At 42.6% G+C, this 13,139-nt stretch overlaps 2 protein-coding genes across 2 annotated transcripts in view; one reads left to right on the forward strand and one right to left on the reverse strand.

The window, feature by feature from the left end:
* EMILIN2 (elastin microfibril interfacer 2) overlaps positions 1-1,179 on the forward strand; it is a 30,818-nt gene extending 29,639 nt beyond the window's left edge. The window contains exons 7-8 of the mRNA XM_084220374.1: positions 62-199; positions 766-1,179. Coding sequence (XP_084076500.1) covers positions 62-199; positions 766-1,103 — 476 coding nt within the window. The 3' untranslated portion in view covers positions 1,104-1,179. The remainder of the gene's footprint in view (positions 1-61; positions 200-765) is intronic.
* A 7,715-nt stretch (positions 1,180-8,894) lies between these two features.
* Positions 8,895-13,139, reverse strand: part of LPIN2 (lipin 2) — a 43,807-nt gene continuing 39,562 nt past the window's right edge. The window contains exon 20 of the mRNA XM_084204246.1: positions 8,895-13,005. Coding sequence (XP_084060372.1) covers positions 12,861-13,005 — 145 coding nt within the window. The 3' untranslated portion in view covers positions 8,895-12,860. The remainder of the gene's footprint in view (positions 13,006-13,139) is intronic.

Genomic DNA, 13,139 nt, shown 5'->3' on the forward strand with positions numbered 1-13,139 from the left:
TAGGGACAGGGCTGTGTTACCATCCTGATGTGGTTCTGACTCGTGTTGTTACCCATTTCAGGACCTGCCACTGCTGCTGTGCCCTCTCTGGTGTCATTTTCTGCTGGGCTCACACAGAAGCCTTTCTCCAGCGATGTCGGCGTGGTTCACTTCAACAAAGTGCTTGTGAATGACGGGGACTATTATAACCCCAATACAGGTAACAGCCAGGAATGCACCCCAGACATGCTGGGCAGGCAGGAGCACGGGTTACCAGTGTTCCATGTTACCTCAGGCCTTGCTGGTACATGGAACAAACCAAGTCCATCCAAATTGGACACATGGGGGTAGAAGCTTCCTGTGGGTGTGGACAGGCACACGCTTTCATGGCTGGTTTTCCCTGACTCCCCAGCTCACCTCTGCATACACAGCTGGCTGCACTCCTCAGCCCACCTGAGCCAGCTGAGCCCAGGCAGCAGAGGTGAAATTCCTTACTCATCTACTTCACTGTGGCTGGGTCACCTGGAGGAGGAGAGGAGAGGGAGAGGTTCTCATAGTGCCTCTCCACGGTCCCTGACTGGGGGCTGCCTCCTTCCCAAGCACAGCGTGCCAGGCGTGCCTTCGCCTTCCCAGCTCTGACCCGCTGGTCGCCTGCCCCGGCTGACCTTGTTGTCTGTAGGAAGCAGAGGGTGACCCATGTGGCTTTATGTTTGCCATCGTGCTTGGGGCAGCGTGGTGTCCCTGTTTTCAGTGAGTGTGGTCAGCCCAGGCTGTCTCTGTTCTCAGGCATTTTCACGTCGCCGTACGAAGGGCGCTACCTGATCACGGCCGTGCTGGCCCCGGAGAGGGATGAGTACGTGGAAGCGGTGCTGTCCGTCTCCAACGCCAGCGTGGCTCAGCTCCACACTGCTGGCTACAGAAGGGAACTGCTGGAGTATCACAAACCCTACTCGGGGAAACAGACCTGTGGTGGTCCTGGGACGTTCCACCTCGTTCTTCACCTCAAAGCAGGAGACGAAGTCAACGTCGTCGTAACGGGAGGCAAACTGGCCTACACAGACTCTGACGAAATGTACTCCACGTTTAGCGGAGTTCTCCTTTATCCTTCCATTTCTCATGTTTAGGGTTTACCTTGAACAGGGGAGAAGGGTAAGATATTCAGAAGAAATTAAGTGTAATAAAATTCAAAGCTTTAATATATTCAGTTTATATATTTGATTTCAGTGATGGGTTTATAGTCTATATGGAAACATTTTCCTTGTCCCTTGTCAACAGAGGTAGCTACAAAAGACACATTTCTGTAGCTAAATTAAATCCTTCCCAAGCCCTTTACCTGTACAAGCAGAACAACTGTTTAAACAACAAGTATGTTCTCAATCGATACTTCTCCACTGTGCTCCTGCTATTCCCTAGTCAATTGCCTTTACAATCTTTTCCCTAGTTTTTCAAATTGTCCCTAGTAAATCAAAGTTTACATCTTTGCTGAAGTTTACAGTTGTGGTCAGCTATTTTCATGTTTTCAGTAAAGCAGAGCCAAGAAAGTGAAATTGTAGTGGATACGGTTGATGACTTTTTATTCCTTGTATTATTTAGTAATGTGCACTGGCATAATCAATTTGTTCAGTGCAATTGCAAACTGTGGTGGTGCAAAGCAAAATGATATTCACCTGCATTAGTTTTCTTTTTTGTCTTTAAGGGCCAAACACTGTGCTAGGAGACAAGGTGAGTAACTCAGTCAGGTGGAAGCAGCAGCACAGAGAGAAACTTGCCTCAGCTTTCCACTGGGAAGATGTGAATGCAAGGTGCAGTTGCTACTACTGAATGATTTAGAACAGTTATTGTCTGTTTATGGAGTAAAAAAAGATGATTGGTTATTCATGACACACTTGAGATTAAATCTTGCTGCTGGAAATTCATAAAACAGGTCAGAAAAATCAGACTCAACTTTGCTTAGCTAGAAAAGTGGTGATTTTGAAAAGTTTAAAAAATTTTACAGGGCCTGTTTCTGGCAGTGCAGCAATATTTGCATTAGAAGGGAAGTTTTTGTCTTTGGTGCATTGTAGAAGACGAATCAGAGAAAAATGGTTGATAAAGGAAAATAGTGGTATTAGTCAATATTGTCAAATGCACAGACCAACTCTCTGCCAGAGTTGTTGTGACAGCCTGCTGTGCTTTTGAGTGAGGCTTGTTTTAACACTCAGCATCTGTTTATATGGATAAAGCAGCCTTCTTAGCTTAAACATGTAAACACATTTGAGGCAGCAGTATTTTATTTTGCACACTAGCCACTTCTCAGTGGGGGTAATAAAAATGATGCTTTGGCTCTTAGGAGTTAGCATTTTGATCACTTCTGTGGCTGAAAAGAAATCCAGCCATGTTTAACTGAGAGCAGGACTGTATATTCATTTCTCACATGTACATATATTTGTCACCTGTACATTCTTTATATCAACCTACCTTTTTAGTAGTCTGTCCATGCCACATAGAGCTGTATTTATCACAGTGGTTTGTGTAGTGTATTTTCCTTATTACAAATGCAGAACAGCTGTTTGTAGCCTCAGAACAAACAATTTTTTTAGGTGAGGGAAGAACTCCCTGTGCTGTAAAGCAGTACATTGTATTTAGCTGAAGCTCTTCCCATCTGAGGAGATCAGATGAAGAGTTGTGCTTTTGTTACTTAGTTTTGGAACAGATACTCCCTAATAACTGTTTCCAGGCAATGAGTTGGGGCCTTCCCACAACAAACTATCACATCCTGGAAGCTGAACTGCTTTAAGAAAAGCAGGCAAAAAAAACTTTCTGTCCACAGAGGATTTCTGAGTCAGTCTTAGTTCATCTAGGGTTGCACTGGGGCAGTTGTGAGCACAGGAAGGAAACTGAGTGGAGTTTTAAAGCACCTGATTTGGGAAGATCTCTTGACACCTGATTTCCAGAAATGATGGTGTTAGAGATAAGCAGGAGCTGGGGCTGGCTGTGTTGGTAGGAGGAGGGCTGTTTCTGACAGAGCAGCTGTAGTCAGTAGCCAAAGATGCACAGTGAACTTGCACTGATGGAAGGAGCCACCTCTGTCTCATTTCCCTGCCGGTGGTTCTGGACCTGAGCATTACCATGCAGCCAGCAACCACACACCTGTTCAAGGGGGGCTCAGCTTGCTTTTGTCCTTTCTGTCCCATGCCTTCCTAGGGCTCAGAATGGTAGGGACAGACAGGAAGGGTTGTTTTCTGTGTTTTCAAAAGCCAAGCATATAATACACTTTTTCTTTGTTTTAAAAACATAATTTTTTGTGATGTACAAAAGCCAGAGAAGCACTTCTCCTTTCAGGATATTTTTCACTCTCCTCGAGAAAGCTGTGTTCTCTAAGAAGCTGGCTCCAGACTATGTATGACTCAAGATTATTGTTGCCTGTTCTAAAAATGACTCATGGAAACAAACAAAATGAGCTGAGTGCTTAGGGAGACCTAGCTGGCAAACACAACCTTATTGTTCCACCTCCCCCCAAGTGAGAAATTTTTAAGAATCAGCAGCACAAGTTCAGTGCTGAGAGTTGCAAATCAATTATTTAATTATTATCGATCATTTAATTATTACTTAACTGCTCCAGGAGATTCCTAAATCCAACCCACAGATCTTCACAAGCCCAGTTCTGCTAATGGGACGGGGCCATCTTCCACCAGAAAGTTTCCCTTTAGACCCAGGATCTGCTGCTGCCTGTGCTGGGACAGTGTAAGCACTCAGAATGCAGCGTAACTGATACTTGTACACTGCTGCAGGGCATTCCCTAAACTGGGTCACAGCAGGGCGCAATCCCAGCACCTTATTTTGAGGACACCTTTAGACTTTTGCTCTAGCTGTGTGGGTGGGTAAAGCTATGACCTTTCACAAGGAACCTCTATCTAAGATCCCCACCTTTGCTGAGAGGGATTTGACCCTTAATTTGCACTTCATGGTAATTGCTGTAATCAGCGGAGGTGGTTTTGTTCCTCCTAGTGAGGTTATTTTCCTGGAGCTTACAAGGTGGAATATTCACCCACCTGGGAAGACCACAGGGATGTAACCCATCAACAGGGGAAGGGAGAATGAAACCTGAGTTTGTCTCGGCTCCAGTCAGTGCTTGGATTAAATATTAATAATGCAAGAGCTGGAAGAGACTCGGGCACAAATGCATCCATAGGCCTGACAAGGGCTGGCTCCACACAGAGCAGCTCAGCTTCAAAGAAGGAGCCAGAGCTCTGCTCCAGAATTCCTGAGCCTGCTCACAGAGCATTTACATCTGGTGAGAATCAGCAGCAGCACATGGAAAGACCTGCACTGAAAGGAACATTTCTCACTGTGGGTTTATGACTTGACTGCCACATCCAGGAGAATCCACAAGCTCAAATAGGAAGCATCTGTTAACTGAGAAAACCTTAAAAAAAAAATCCAGTAGGTAGGAGCTCTAAGGTAGGACTGGTGCCTGTTTCACAGATCACAGTGCTACCTTTTAGACCTGCTTTGTGCATGAGAATTGCAAGACTCTTAGACAATACAATATCTGTTGGGCCAAGTGCTCTAATTTGACATCAAAAGAGGAAGAAACTCAGAAAGAAGAAACTCATCTTCTACCAGGCAAAGCTGTACAGGCAGGTGTGTGTCTGACAGTCCCTCAGCCAGGCACGAGGCCCTGTGGTTCCTCAGGGACTGCAAATATCCAAACCAGATAAGTCTGCAGGGCAGCATCACTTGTGAGACAGGTGAGTTCCCAGAGGCAGGGCTTTAGCAGCCAGAACATCTGAAGCCAAGCCAGCACGCTGACAGCCAGAGAGACTTGCCTCTGGCCAAACATGGCAAGAGTATCCTAAAACCCCAATGTGACATATAAATCAGTCATATCCCCAGGAAAGACTGCAGCAAAACAGGAATCCAAATTTTCACTGTAAAAAGTGTAAAAAAATTCTACCTCATTATTTTAATTTGCTATTAAGACCTCTGGAGACAGAAAAGGCATTTTTCTACTGTCCACTTTGAGAACACTCAAATGTATGAGGACTTTCTGTGGTATTCTATCACATTTCCTTTCAGGGTACACCAGGCTAGTTGCAGCTTTGTGCAGTGTCACTGAGACTCCAGTTGGTTTGGTGAAACCAGCTGGCCCAACAAGAAACCTTAAAAATAGTCAAGCAAGCTGTAGGTAGAAAGCATAAGAAAGCAACTTGAAACAACATGCCCATCACCACCCCATGAGGCTTTAAAATGTGCTGGGAATGCAAGGTAAAGAGCTCCCCAGCTACAATCAGGATATTCAAATCAGGCTTGAACTCTTTCCTGAGAATACAGCATGCATTTGGAAATGATTGCTTGCTGATTAGCTAAGTCCTTGTATTACAGCCCAGTAGTGGCTCTGGGTCTCTTTCACTTAAACTAGAAATGTATTTCTGGTCCCAGCTTGGAGATGGGAGGAATATGCACTCCACTGAGACTTGCTCAGCAGGTACAGGTCGGCTGCTGGTTGCTTCTGGATAATGGCAGAGTTCAAATCACCCAGCTACCAGGAACACCTGGGGGCAGTCTCCTGTCATCACAAGACAGACTTGTGCTCCAGCCAACATAACCTTTCTGCAATGTACCCTGCAGACTTGGGATGCAGAACAGCAGCTCTGCCAATTTTTTGTATATAGGAGATTTCAAACAACACCTTGTAACATGTTACTGCATAAGCAGGTTTTGGCATTTATTTCACTGTCTTGATTGTGAAAAAAGGAACATTTCTAACATTTTCCAGCAAAAAGAACAGTGCATTTCAAAGTATGCTTTAGGTGTGCATGTCTATACATATATTCATGCATATATAAAAATAATCTCAAAGGGGGAGAGAAATATCCAGGAACATGAAGAAACTGTGTGACAGAAAACAACTGCAGATATGTCCAAATAAAGCCTACCTCTTGTGTAATGCCTTGATGCTCTTTTGCTTTCCAGGGAATACAGCAGCACTGTAAGCAAAATTTTTTCTCTTCTCCACTCCCTTTAGAATTGCAGTTTCTGGCTTCTCAGTCAAGCTTGCATGTAGATTTAAAATGATTTTTCAGTGTCAAGCACTGTGTTACATAGACTTTATAGCACATAGAAGTTCTGCCAACACAGCTCTTGTCCATCTCAGTTGCTCAGTCACTGCCTGGTTCCTGGCAAAGATGGTATTTCAGTGGCAAGGGACCTACAACCATCACCTACTCCAAGTGCCTGACCAATTCAGTGCTGGACAAAAGCTAAAGCATGTTGGTCAAAGGCATTGTCCTCTGCCTTTAATGCCTCTGAAACACTGACAGGCCTGGGGATCCTGAGATGGCCCCTGCACTCCTCCAGCATGGCAGGGACAGAGCCCACAGGGGCAGGATCTGGCATCTGCAGGGCTGAGCCTGCCATGCTGCAGCGAGTCTGTGCCTGCCTCACAAGCAGATGGAGCAAGGGCTGTCCATGCCCGGGAGTGCTGAGCAGCTGCACAGCCCACTCCAGGGCTGCACTGCCCTCCATCCATCCTGCTGGCATGGGGTAGGTTTCCCAGTGACTGAGAGCACGGGCAGCCAGCCATTCCCATGGCCCTGGCAGGACCCCCTTCTTTGTGGTGTATCAAAACAGCTTGAAGTTCAAGAGCACGGGGAATCCAGGGTGGCTGCCTGGGAAAAGGAAACATCCAATACCATGTGGGGAGTGCACTGGCTGCCTTACATACAAGAGATTCCATAAACACTGTCGTTTGGGGATCTTTGGGGGCTGTTAGTTGTTTGGACTTTGTTTGTTCATTTTTACCAATCACTGACCTTTGCATTTGTCCTGGTTTTGGCTTGGATAGGGTTAAGTTTTGCAGCAGTGGTGAGCAACTGGATATGAGTTGTATGCTCTGCTGTTCCTATCACTGTTGTTACTGTTCCTTATTTCACTGCTGTTTCTAGTAAATGGTTCTTTTCTCAACCTGTGATCTTTAGCTCTGTGTGCCTCCAGCTGTCATTTCCAGCGCTCCATAGGGGAAGAGAGGGAGCTGGAGGAGGGGTGAGAAAGCTCGGTGGTCTGGGGTATTTCAGTAGGAATACCATTCCTGAACCCTGACAACACTGCAGAGCAGAGCTGCCCAGCGCTCCTATCCATCTAGATCTCTCTGTAAGGCCTTGTCCCTCCAGAGTGAACAGCATCTCCCAGTTTGGCATTGTCGGCAAACTTGCAAATGGTGCATTCAGCTCCTGCATCCAGCCCACTGATAAATATATTGAACAGAACTGGCCCTGGAACTGAGCCTTGAGGAGCACCACCAGGCAGCAGCAGTCCATTTCACCACAACCCTTTGAGCCCTGCCCTTCAGCCAGTTCTAGGCTGAGCAGCTCATGCTGTTGCTTGTGATCACTAGAGCATGTACACAGGAAGCATCATCAGAAGTGGGGAATGTAAGATTAGAGGCCAGCAAGGTAGGAAGGTAAATTAAAAAGAGAGGGCAGTGAAAGGTTGGCTAAAAGATACAACCAAGAAGAACACAAGGTGTACCAGTGCTCAAGTGTGACAGAAACACCAGTGTGGGTTTGATTAATTTAAGGCAAGGGAAAGGAGGAAAAGCTGCAAGGGACTGCTTAGGAAACACATTGCACAGGAGTGGCCACCCCAGCCAGACAGAAGACCCTGACAAACCCTTGCTGTGTCCAACAGTGAAAGCTCTGAGCGTACACAGCACAGGGGACATGTGCCCAGAAAACCCTGCTGAGCTGGCTCCCTGCTCAGCTCACCCCTGGCATGAGAGCTCAGCTGGCAACAAGAGGGAGCATGCACATACTTCCCACCACAACGGCGCAGGGCTGCAGGTCCCCAGTGCACCAACTGCATGACATAACTCCAGGAACAGTGTTCTGCTCCTGGAAACAGTGATTCTGTTCTTTACACATTGAAACCAGCTGCTCCAAGACAGAAAAACTGATCCACCAAGAACAAGACCAGCCTAGTAGGAGTGCATTACAGTAAGATGGACACAAGAGAAACAATGCCAGCTCAGAAAAGTTTTTTGCAACAGATTCAAACATTTGGCATGCATTGGGCACAGGACACACCACCCTTCTGTTGCTTGCACTGGCAAAGTCACTCACTGCAGCACCAAGGATGCAGTGGGACCCAGGTGTGGAGGATGGGCAGTGAGCAGACTGATGGGAGGAATGAGTGCAGCGTGTCAGCAGAGTCATGGGGGAAACCTGGCAGGAACACAGGAGGTGATAAAACACCAGCAGTAACACCAAAGACACCACAGAAGGACCAGAAGGCACAGCATCACTGACCTTTTCATGCAGATCCATCATAACTGACTGAACAGTCAGGTTTTCTATGTAGGCTGCTAGTTGGTTGCATTTACCAAGAGCAGCAAGAGACCAGGAAAATTAATTTCTACTGAAAGCTTGAGGCCCCTTTTCCAAAACTGCCTCACAGTATTTGCTTCAAGCCATTTAACAACTGCTATGGAAGATAATACTCTTTGCCTTGAAAGGGAAAAGTTAACTTTGATTGAAATAGGATAAAACTCCAAATTAGGGCAGATTTACAAGAGCTCAAACTGCATGTACAACTTTTTCTTCAAGGCAGCTTGTACATTCCCAAGTCGTGCCTCTGTTACCTGATATTTTACATTACCAAGTACATGTTTGCTTTTCATTGTAGTTGTAACCCAGTATTGGTACTGGCACAGAAGTTAAGCTTGATGACAGCAATTTTTTATTAGCTGTATAAATACTCTGAAAAAAAGTAAATCAAGCCCCAAAGAGAGCAAATATACTGTATCCTGAGAAGACCAACTTGAAATCTATGTTGAGCAAAACCACAATTTTAATAGCCCCACGTTTAGTCATCCAGCAGTACAATAAAGGAATTACCAAATACAAAGTAAAGAGAAATTTCACTTTAAGTCTGTTTTTATTGTGATAACATTGTTCCGAACACCAATAAACATTGCACTGAAGTGTGGGTTGCTGTACCCAAGACAGTCCAGTCTTAACAAAAACCACTGTATTGGTATGATCACAGATTTGACATTTTAAACACACTACCTTATTAGTGATTGGGTTGCTTAATAATCAAGTATTCCACATCTTCAAGATAAAAATGAAACAAATGACTGAAGAGAGTTTTCCCACTCTCAAAATAAGCCAACATTTTAACTTTCATCTGGAAGTAATTAACACTGTAAAAAAGTCCCAAACAATTCCTTTCTATTTAGCAAATTTTAACTCTGGAAATTAAAATTTCTTCAGGCAAAAGTGACACTTTAAAGGCATCTCAAATTCTCTGTGATGTTTCACAAGGAATTTGCATTACAGTCATTTAAACAACTCATAAATATGACAGCATTTTCTAGAAGACTTGCATGAAATATTAACATGAAATCTCATCTCTTTTGCGTTTACCATAAACGGATTCAGAGTTTGCTTCAGAAGTCCCATAATGGAGTTGACACAAGTGTTAAAACTTTTCCAGTTGAAAAGAAAAAAAAAGGGTTTTGGAAGGCATATACTGATGACAGAAAGTTAAGAAGACATGAGCCAGGATTGCACATGCACTTGTACAGTGTTGGGAATGAAAGCCCAGTCTTCTGAAGTACAAACATGCTTGGTACAGTAAATAAATTTTAAAAAATTAAATCCAGAAATGCATACCCTTTAAACTGCTCATCTTTAAATCATTATAGAAACAGCTAATGTCCAAGTCACTGACAAGTTTTGAATTGCAATGTTCCTTATTTACTCCCAGACAGGTGTCATTGACTGAGCCTTTGAGGGGTTCCAACGCTTAGAGGATCTGCATCTTCAACAACACAGTCTTAACAGGGGTGTGCGTGTGCCCACAGCCAGGCACACTTAGAAATTCCTCTTTCACAGAAAGAATGATGTAGCTTGCGCTAATTTTACACCGGTATAGCACAACTTGTTCTCAAACATTCGTTTCAGGCCACTTCTCTCCACTACGGTAACAAAGGTCAAGCTAACACATAATTCTTATTTACCCCCTCCACATGAATGTTGTGGCACAAGCCCACAGCTTGATAGCAGAGATGTCTGCTCTAGAGTCAGTAAAGTGCCCAGCAGCCCCAAGAACACAGGTACACAATGACAGGCCCCATATTCTGTCCCTAAATGGGGTTAACAAACAATCTGAAAAGCTTCAAATACAAGCCAGAGTTAGAAAAATCAACCCCCCTGCCCTACTCGTATCAGAAAGACTCAGCAACATTTACATTTTATCAAAAAACAAATATCAAACTGTAGCTGTTACAGAGAAAAACAAATCTGTTTTTTTAATTAAGCAACCTTTTGGACACTCTTACAATGCAAAGTGACATGCTAGCAGAATGAGGAGCTCTCAACAAAACTCACACAACCCCCATTTTCATACCAGCTGAACGTACATGTATTTGGAGATATACCTGATACTATTTTCCCACACTTCTCATTTACTCAAGTCCCCACCTTGAAATCCACAGCTTATCTTTATGACAGTCTGAAAAGTTGAAGGGAATTGAAGGAAAAAAAAAAGTGAAAAAAGAATATTAACCCAAAAAGACACAGCCAAACCATGGTAACAATCTGTCCCATTTGGGAACCAATCATGGTTTCATGAAGTGCTTTTATTTTTAGAAAAGCTGTGCAATACCAGGGCTACCAAGAGTAGACTTAAGCATGGTAAAGCAAATTTTGACAGCCACAAAAAGACTGTTTTAGGAAAGGCTGCTTCACTTCCTTTATGCAAAATAGAATCTTTAGATATAATATTTAATCTTGTAATTAAAATACTTTATTATGTTGGATTCTTATTTATCCATTTAAAGTATTTAAGTGACTTAAAAGCTCAAATCACATTGATATTCAAAGCACTTGGTGATCATGAAAATTTTAGTTACTAATGAAATCAAAGGGATAAAAAGTAAGAAAAAGGAAAAAATATATGGAATGATGTTTGCAAGCTTTTGACATTGAAAAAAAAACCAAGAAAAAAGCAGTAAAATATCCTGAGAGTTTAATCCTGTGGAAGGATTCAGCTCTCTACTTAAAGACTGAGTAGAATGGTGACCAAGAACCACAGAAGTTATTGTTCTCACAGTACAAAAATGAGGATGCCTTTCAATTCACTGACATGCATGACACACCGTGACAGGTAAGTTTTTTATCCCACTCTCCTTCTCCTGCTCTGAAAGAGATTCCAGGTTGATTTTGCTTGCCTCCACTCATTATCCAGTGTTTTATGAATACAGGAATACACTAGAATTTTATCATTGGGGGGGGAAGTAATTTCATTTATACAGTGATTTAGAAATGCTCCCCCTTCCCCCAAGCAGTTCACCAATTGTCCAAAGTGAGCTGATGTTACATCAGAACTGAGGGTTAAGACAGCCGGACAATGGAGAAAAAAATACTCCTGGAGGGGTGTAAAATCCTCTAAATGTATGCTTTTGCAGGTAGTAAAAACAAGTGATCTGGTGTTTAAATGACTGTAGTCCTTAAACCCTTTGGGCTGGTGGAATGATATATTCTCATATAGTTTGTCCAAAAGAAGTTAAATGCACTAATTCAACTTAAAAAGCAGCCACCTTTGCCTTCAAGTACTTTTGGAGAAAGAACAATTAGCTGCTTTTATAGCTGATAAACACCAGAACTGGAATGTAATTTGTTCACAGGCTCTGACTGGAATCTGAGGAATGACCAACATGATGTTTGCAAATAACCCAAAACTTCTTAAAAAGAAAAAAAAAAAAAGGAAAAAAAAAAAAAGGAAAAAAAAGTTTTATTCTGCTCTGCAGCATTTAACCATTCTCACAGCTGGAACCTCACTACTGGGTTGCATTTTCTTCCAGCTACTGAAAACCTGCAATACAGAACTCTGGAAAGACCTGCAGTAGGCAATTAAAAAATTAAATACATAATTATTTTTTAGTATTGCAATTCCCTGAATATAATCTATACATACATTTTACTGGCCTACACAGCATACACACACATACACTTTATATCTGTGCTGAAAAAGGAAATAAAAATGCCAGTTCCCCAACTCTTACAGAAATGTTCCAAGATTTTTCTTGATGAAAATTTAACATGACACAGCACAGCCTGAAAACAACAAAAGCCATACAAGTGTCTGAAGACAACTTTCATTTTAACAGGCTCATGAAATAGTTTTAACATTGTGTGTAAAAAAAAAAAAAAAAGTAATAAGCAGAGTTAGTTCGAGTGTGATTTGTACAAGCCCAGTCTTGTACATGTAACAAAAGGCATATTTACATTTAAAGAGGAATTTTATGTCTTCAGAATCTGCCAGGCTGGCAAGGTCTGGACATTTTCTGTATTCTAGCTGAGAAAAGAGCACAGTGGTCTTAGGCTCTGGCTCCTTTCAAAAAATGGCCTAAATGCCCATCTGAACATTAAACCACGTTTTTCATTAATAGGTCTGACATTCTATTTGGCAGTTTCCATACACTTTTTGGCTTCATTTTAGAAAATATACTTAAGACAACTTAAAAAGAATAATCTATGTTTACAATAAGGTCTGTATTGATGAAAATGCAAAGTCATATTTTACCTCAGTATTTAGTTGCCCTGAAGCACTTGGGTACCATGACCATCAATGACAGGCCAATCTCAAGTGCCATACAACAGGTATACAATAACAAACAATAAACAAACAAACACAAAACCCAACACACCCTCCCACAAAAATAATAGACAGTAGCTTTGCATTTTCTTTGTTTTAAACCAATGAAATTAAAGTGATTTCTTTAGTAAGACTTACGGTACCAATATATAAATTAGCATCCTCATTAAGAAAGTTCTTCACATTTAAACTGAAGTTGAGTAGCTCAATATGAAATTCCATCTCCTTGTGAGAAGTACTTTTCAGGCCAGGTCATCCATGTTAAGGTCAGGAAGAGGCTCTCTCCAGTAGCAAAAAGAGCTGAATTCTGGGCACGGAAATGCAGAACTCTGTTCCTTATTAATCAGTGGGAACACATATTCCACAAGCTCGCTTAGTCTGTAATACCTGTATTAAAGGAGAAGAAAGACCATTATTTAACAGTCTAGTTATACTGTTCAGCTGTAGCCAAAAGCAGCTTTAGAAGTCCAGACCAGAAAGTTCTAGTCAAATAAGGCCCCACTGCCACAAAAGTGATTTTC

Source organism: Fringilla coelebs (genome assembly GCF_963513975.1).
Source record: "Fringilla coelebs genome assembly, chromosome: 1".
Taxonomy (NCBI): Eukaryota; Metazoa; Chordata; class Aves; order Passeriformes; family Fringillidae; genus Fringilla; species Fringilla coelebs.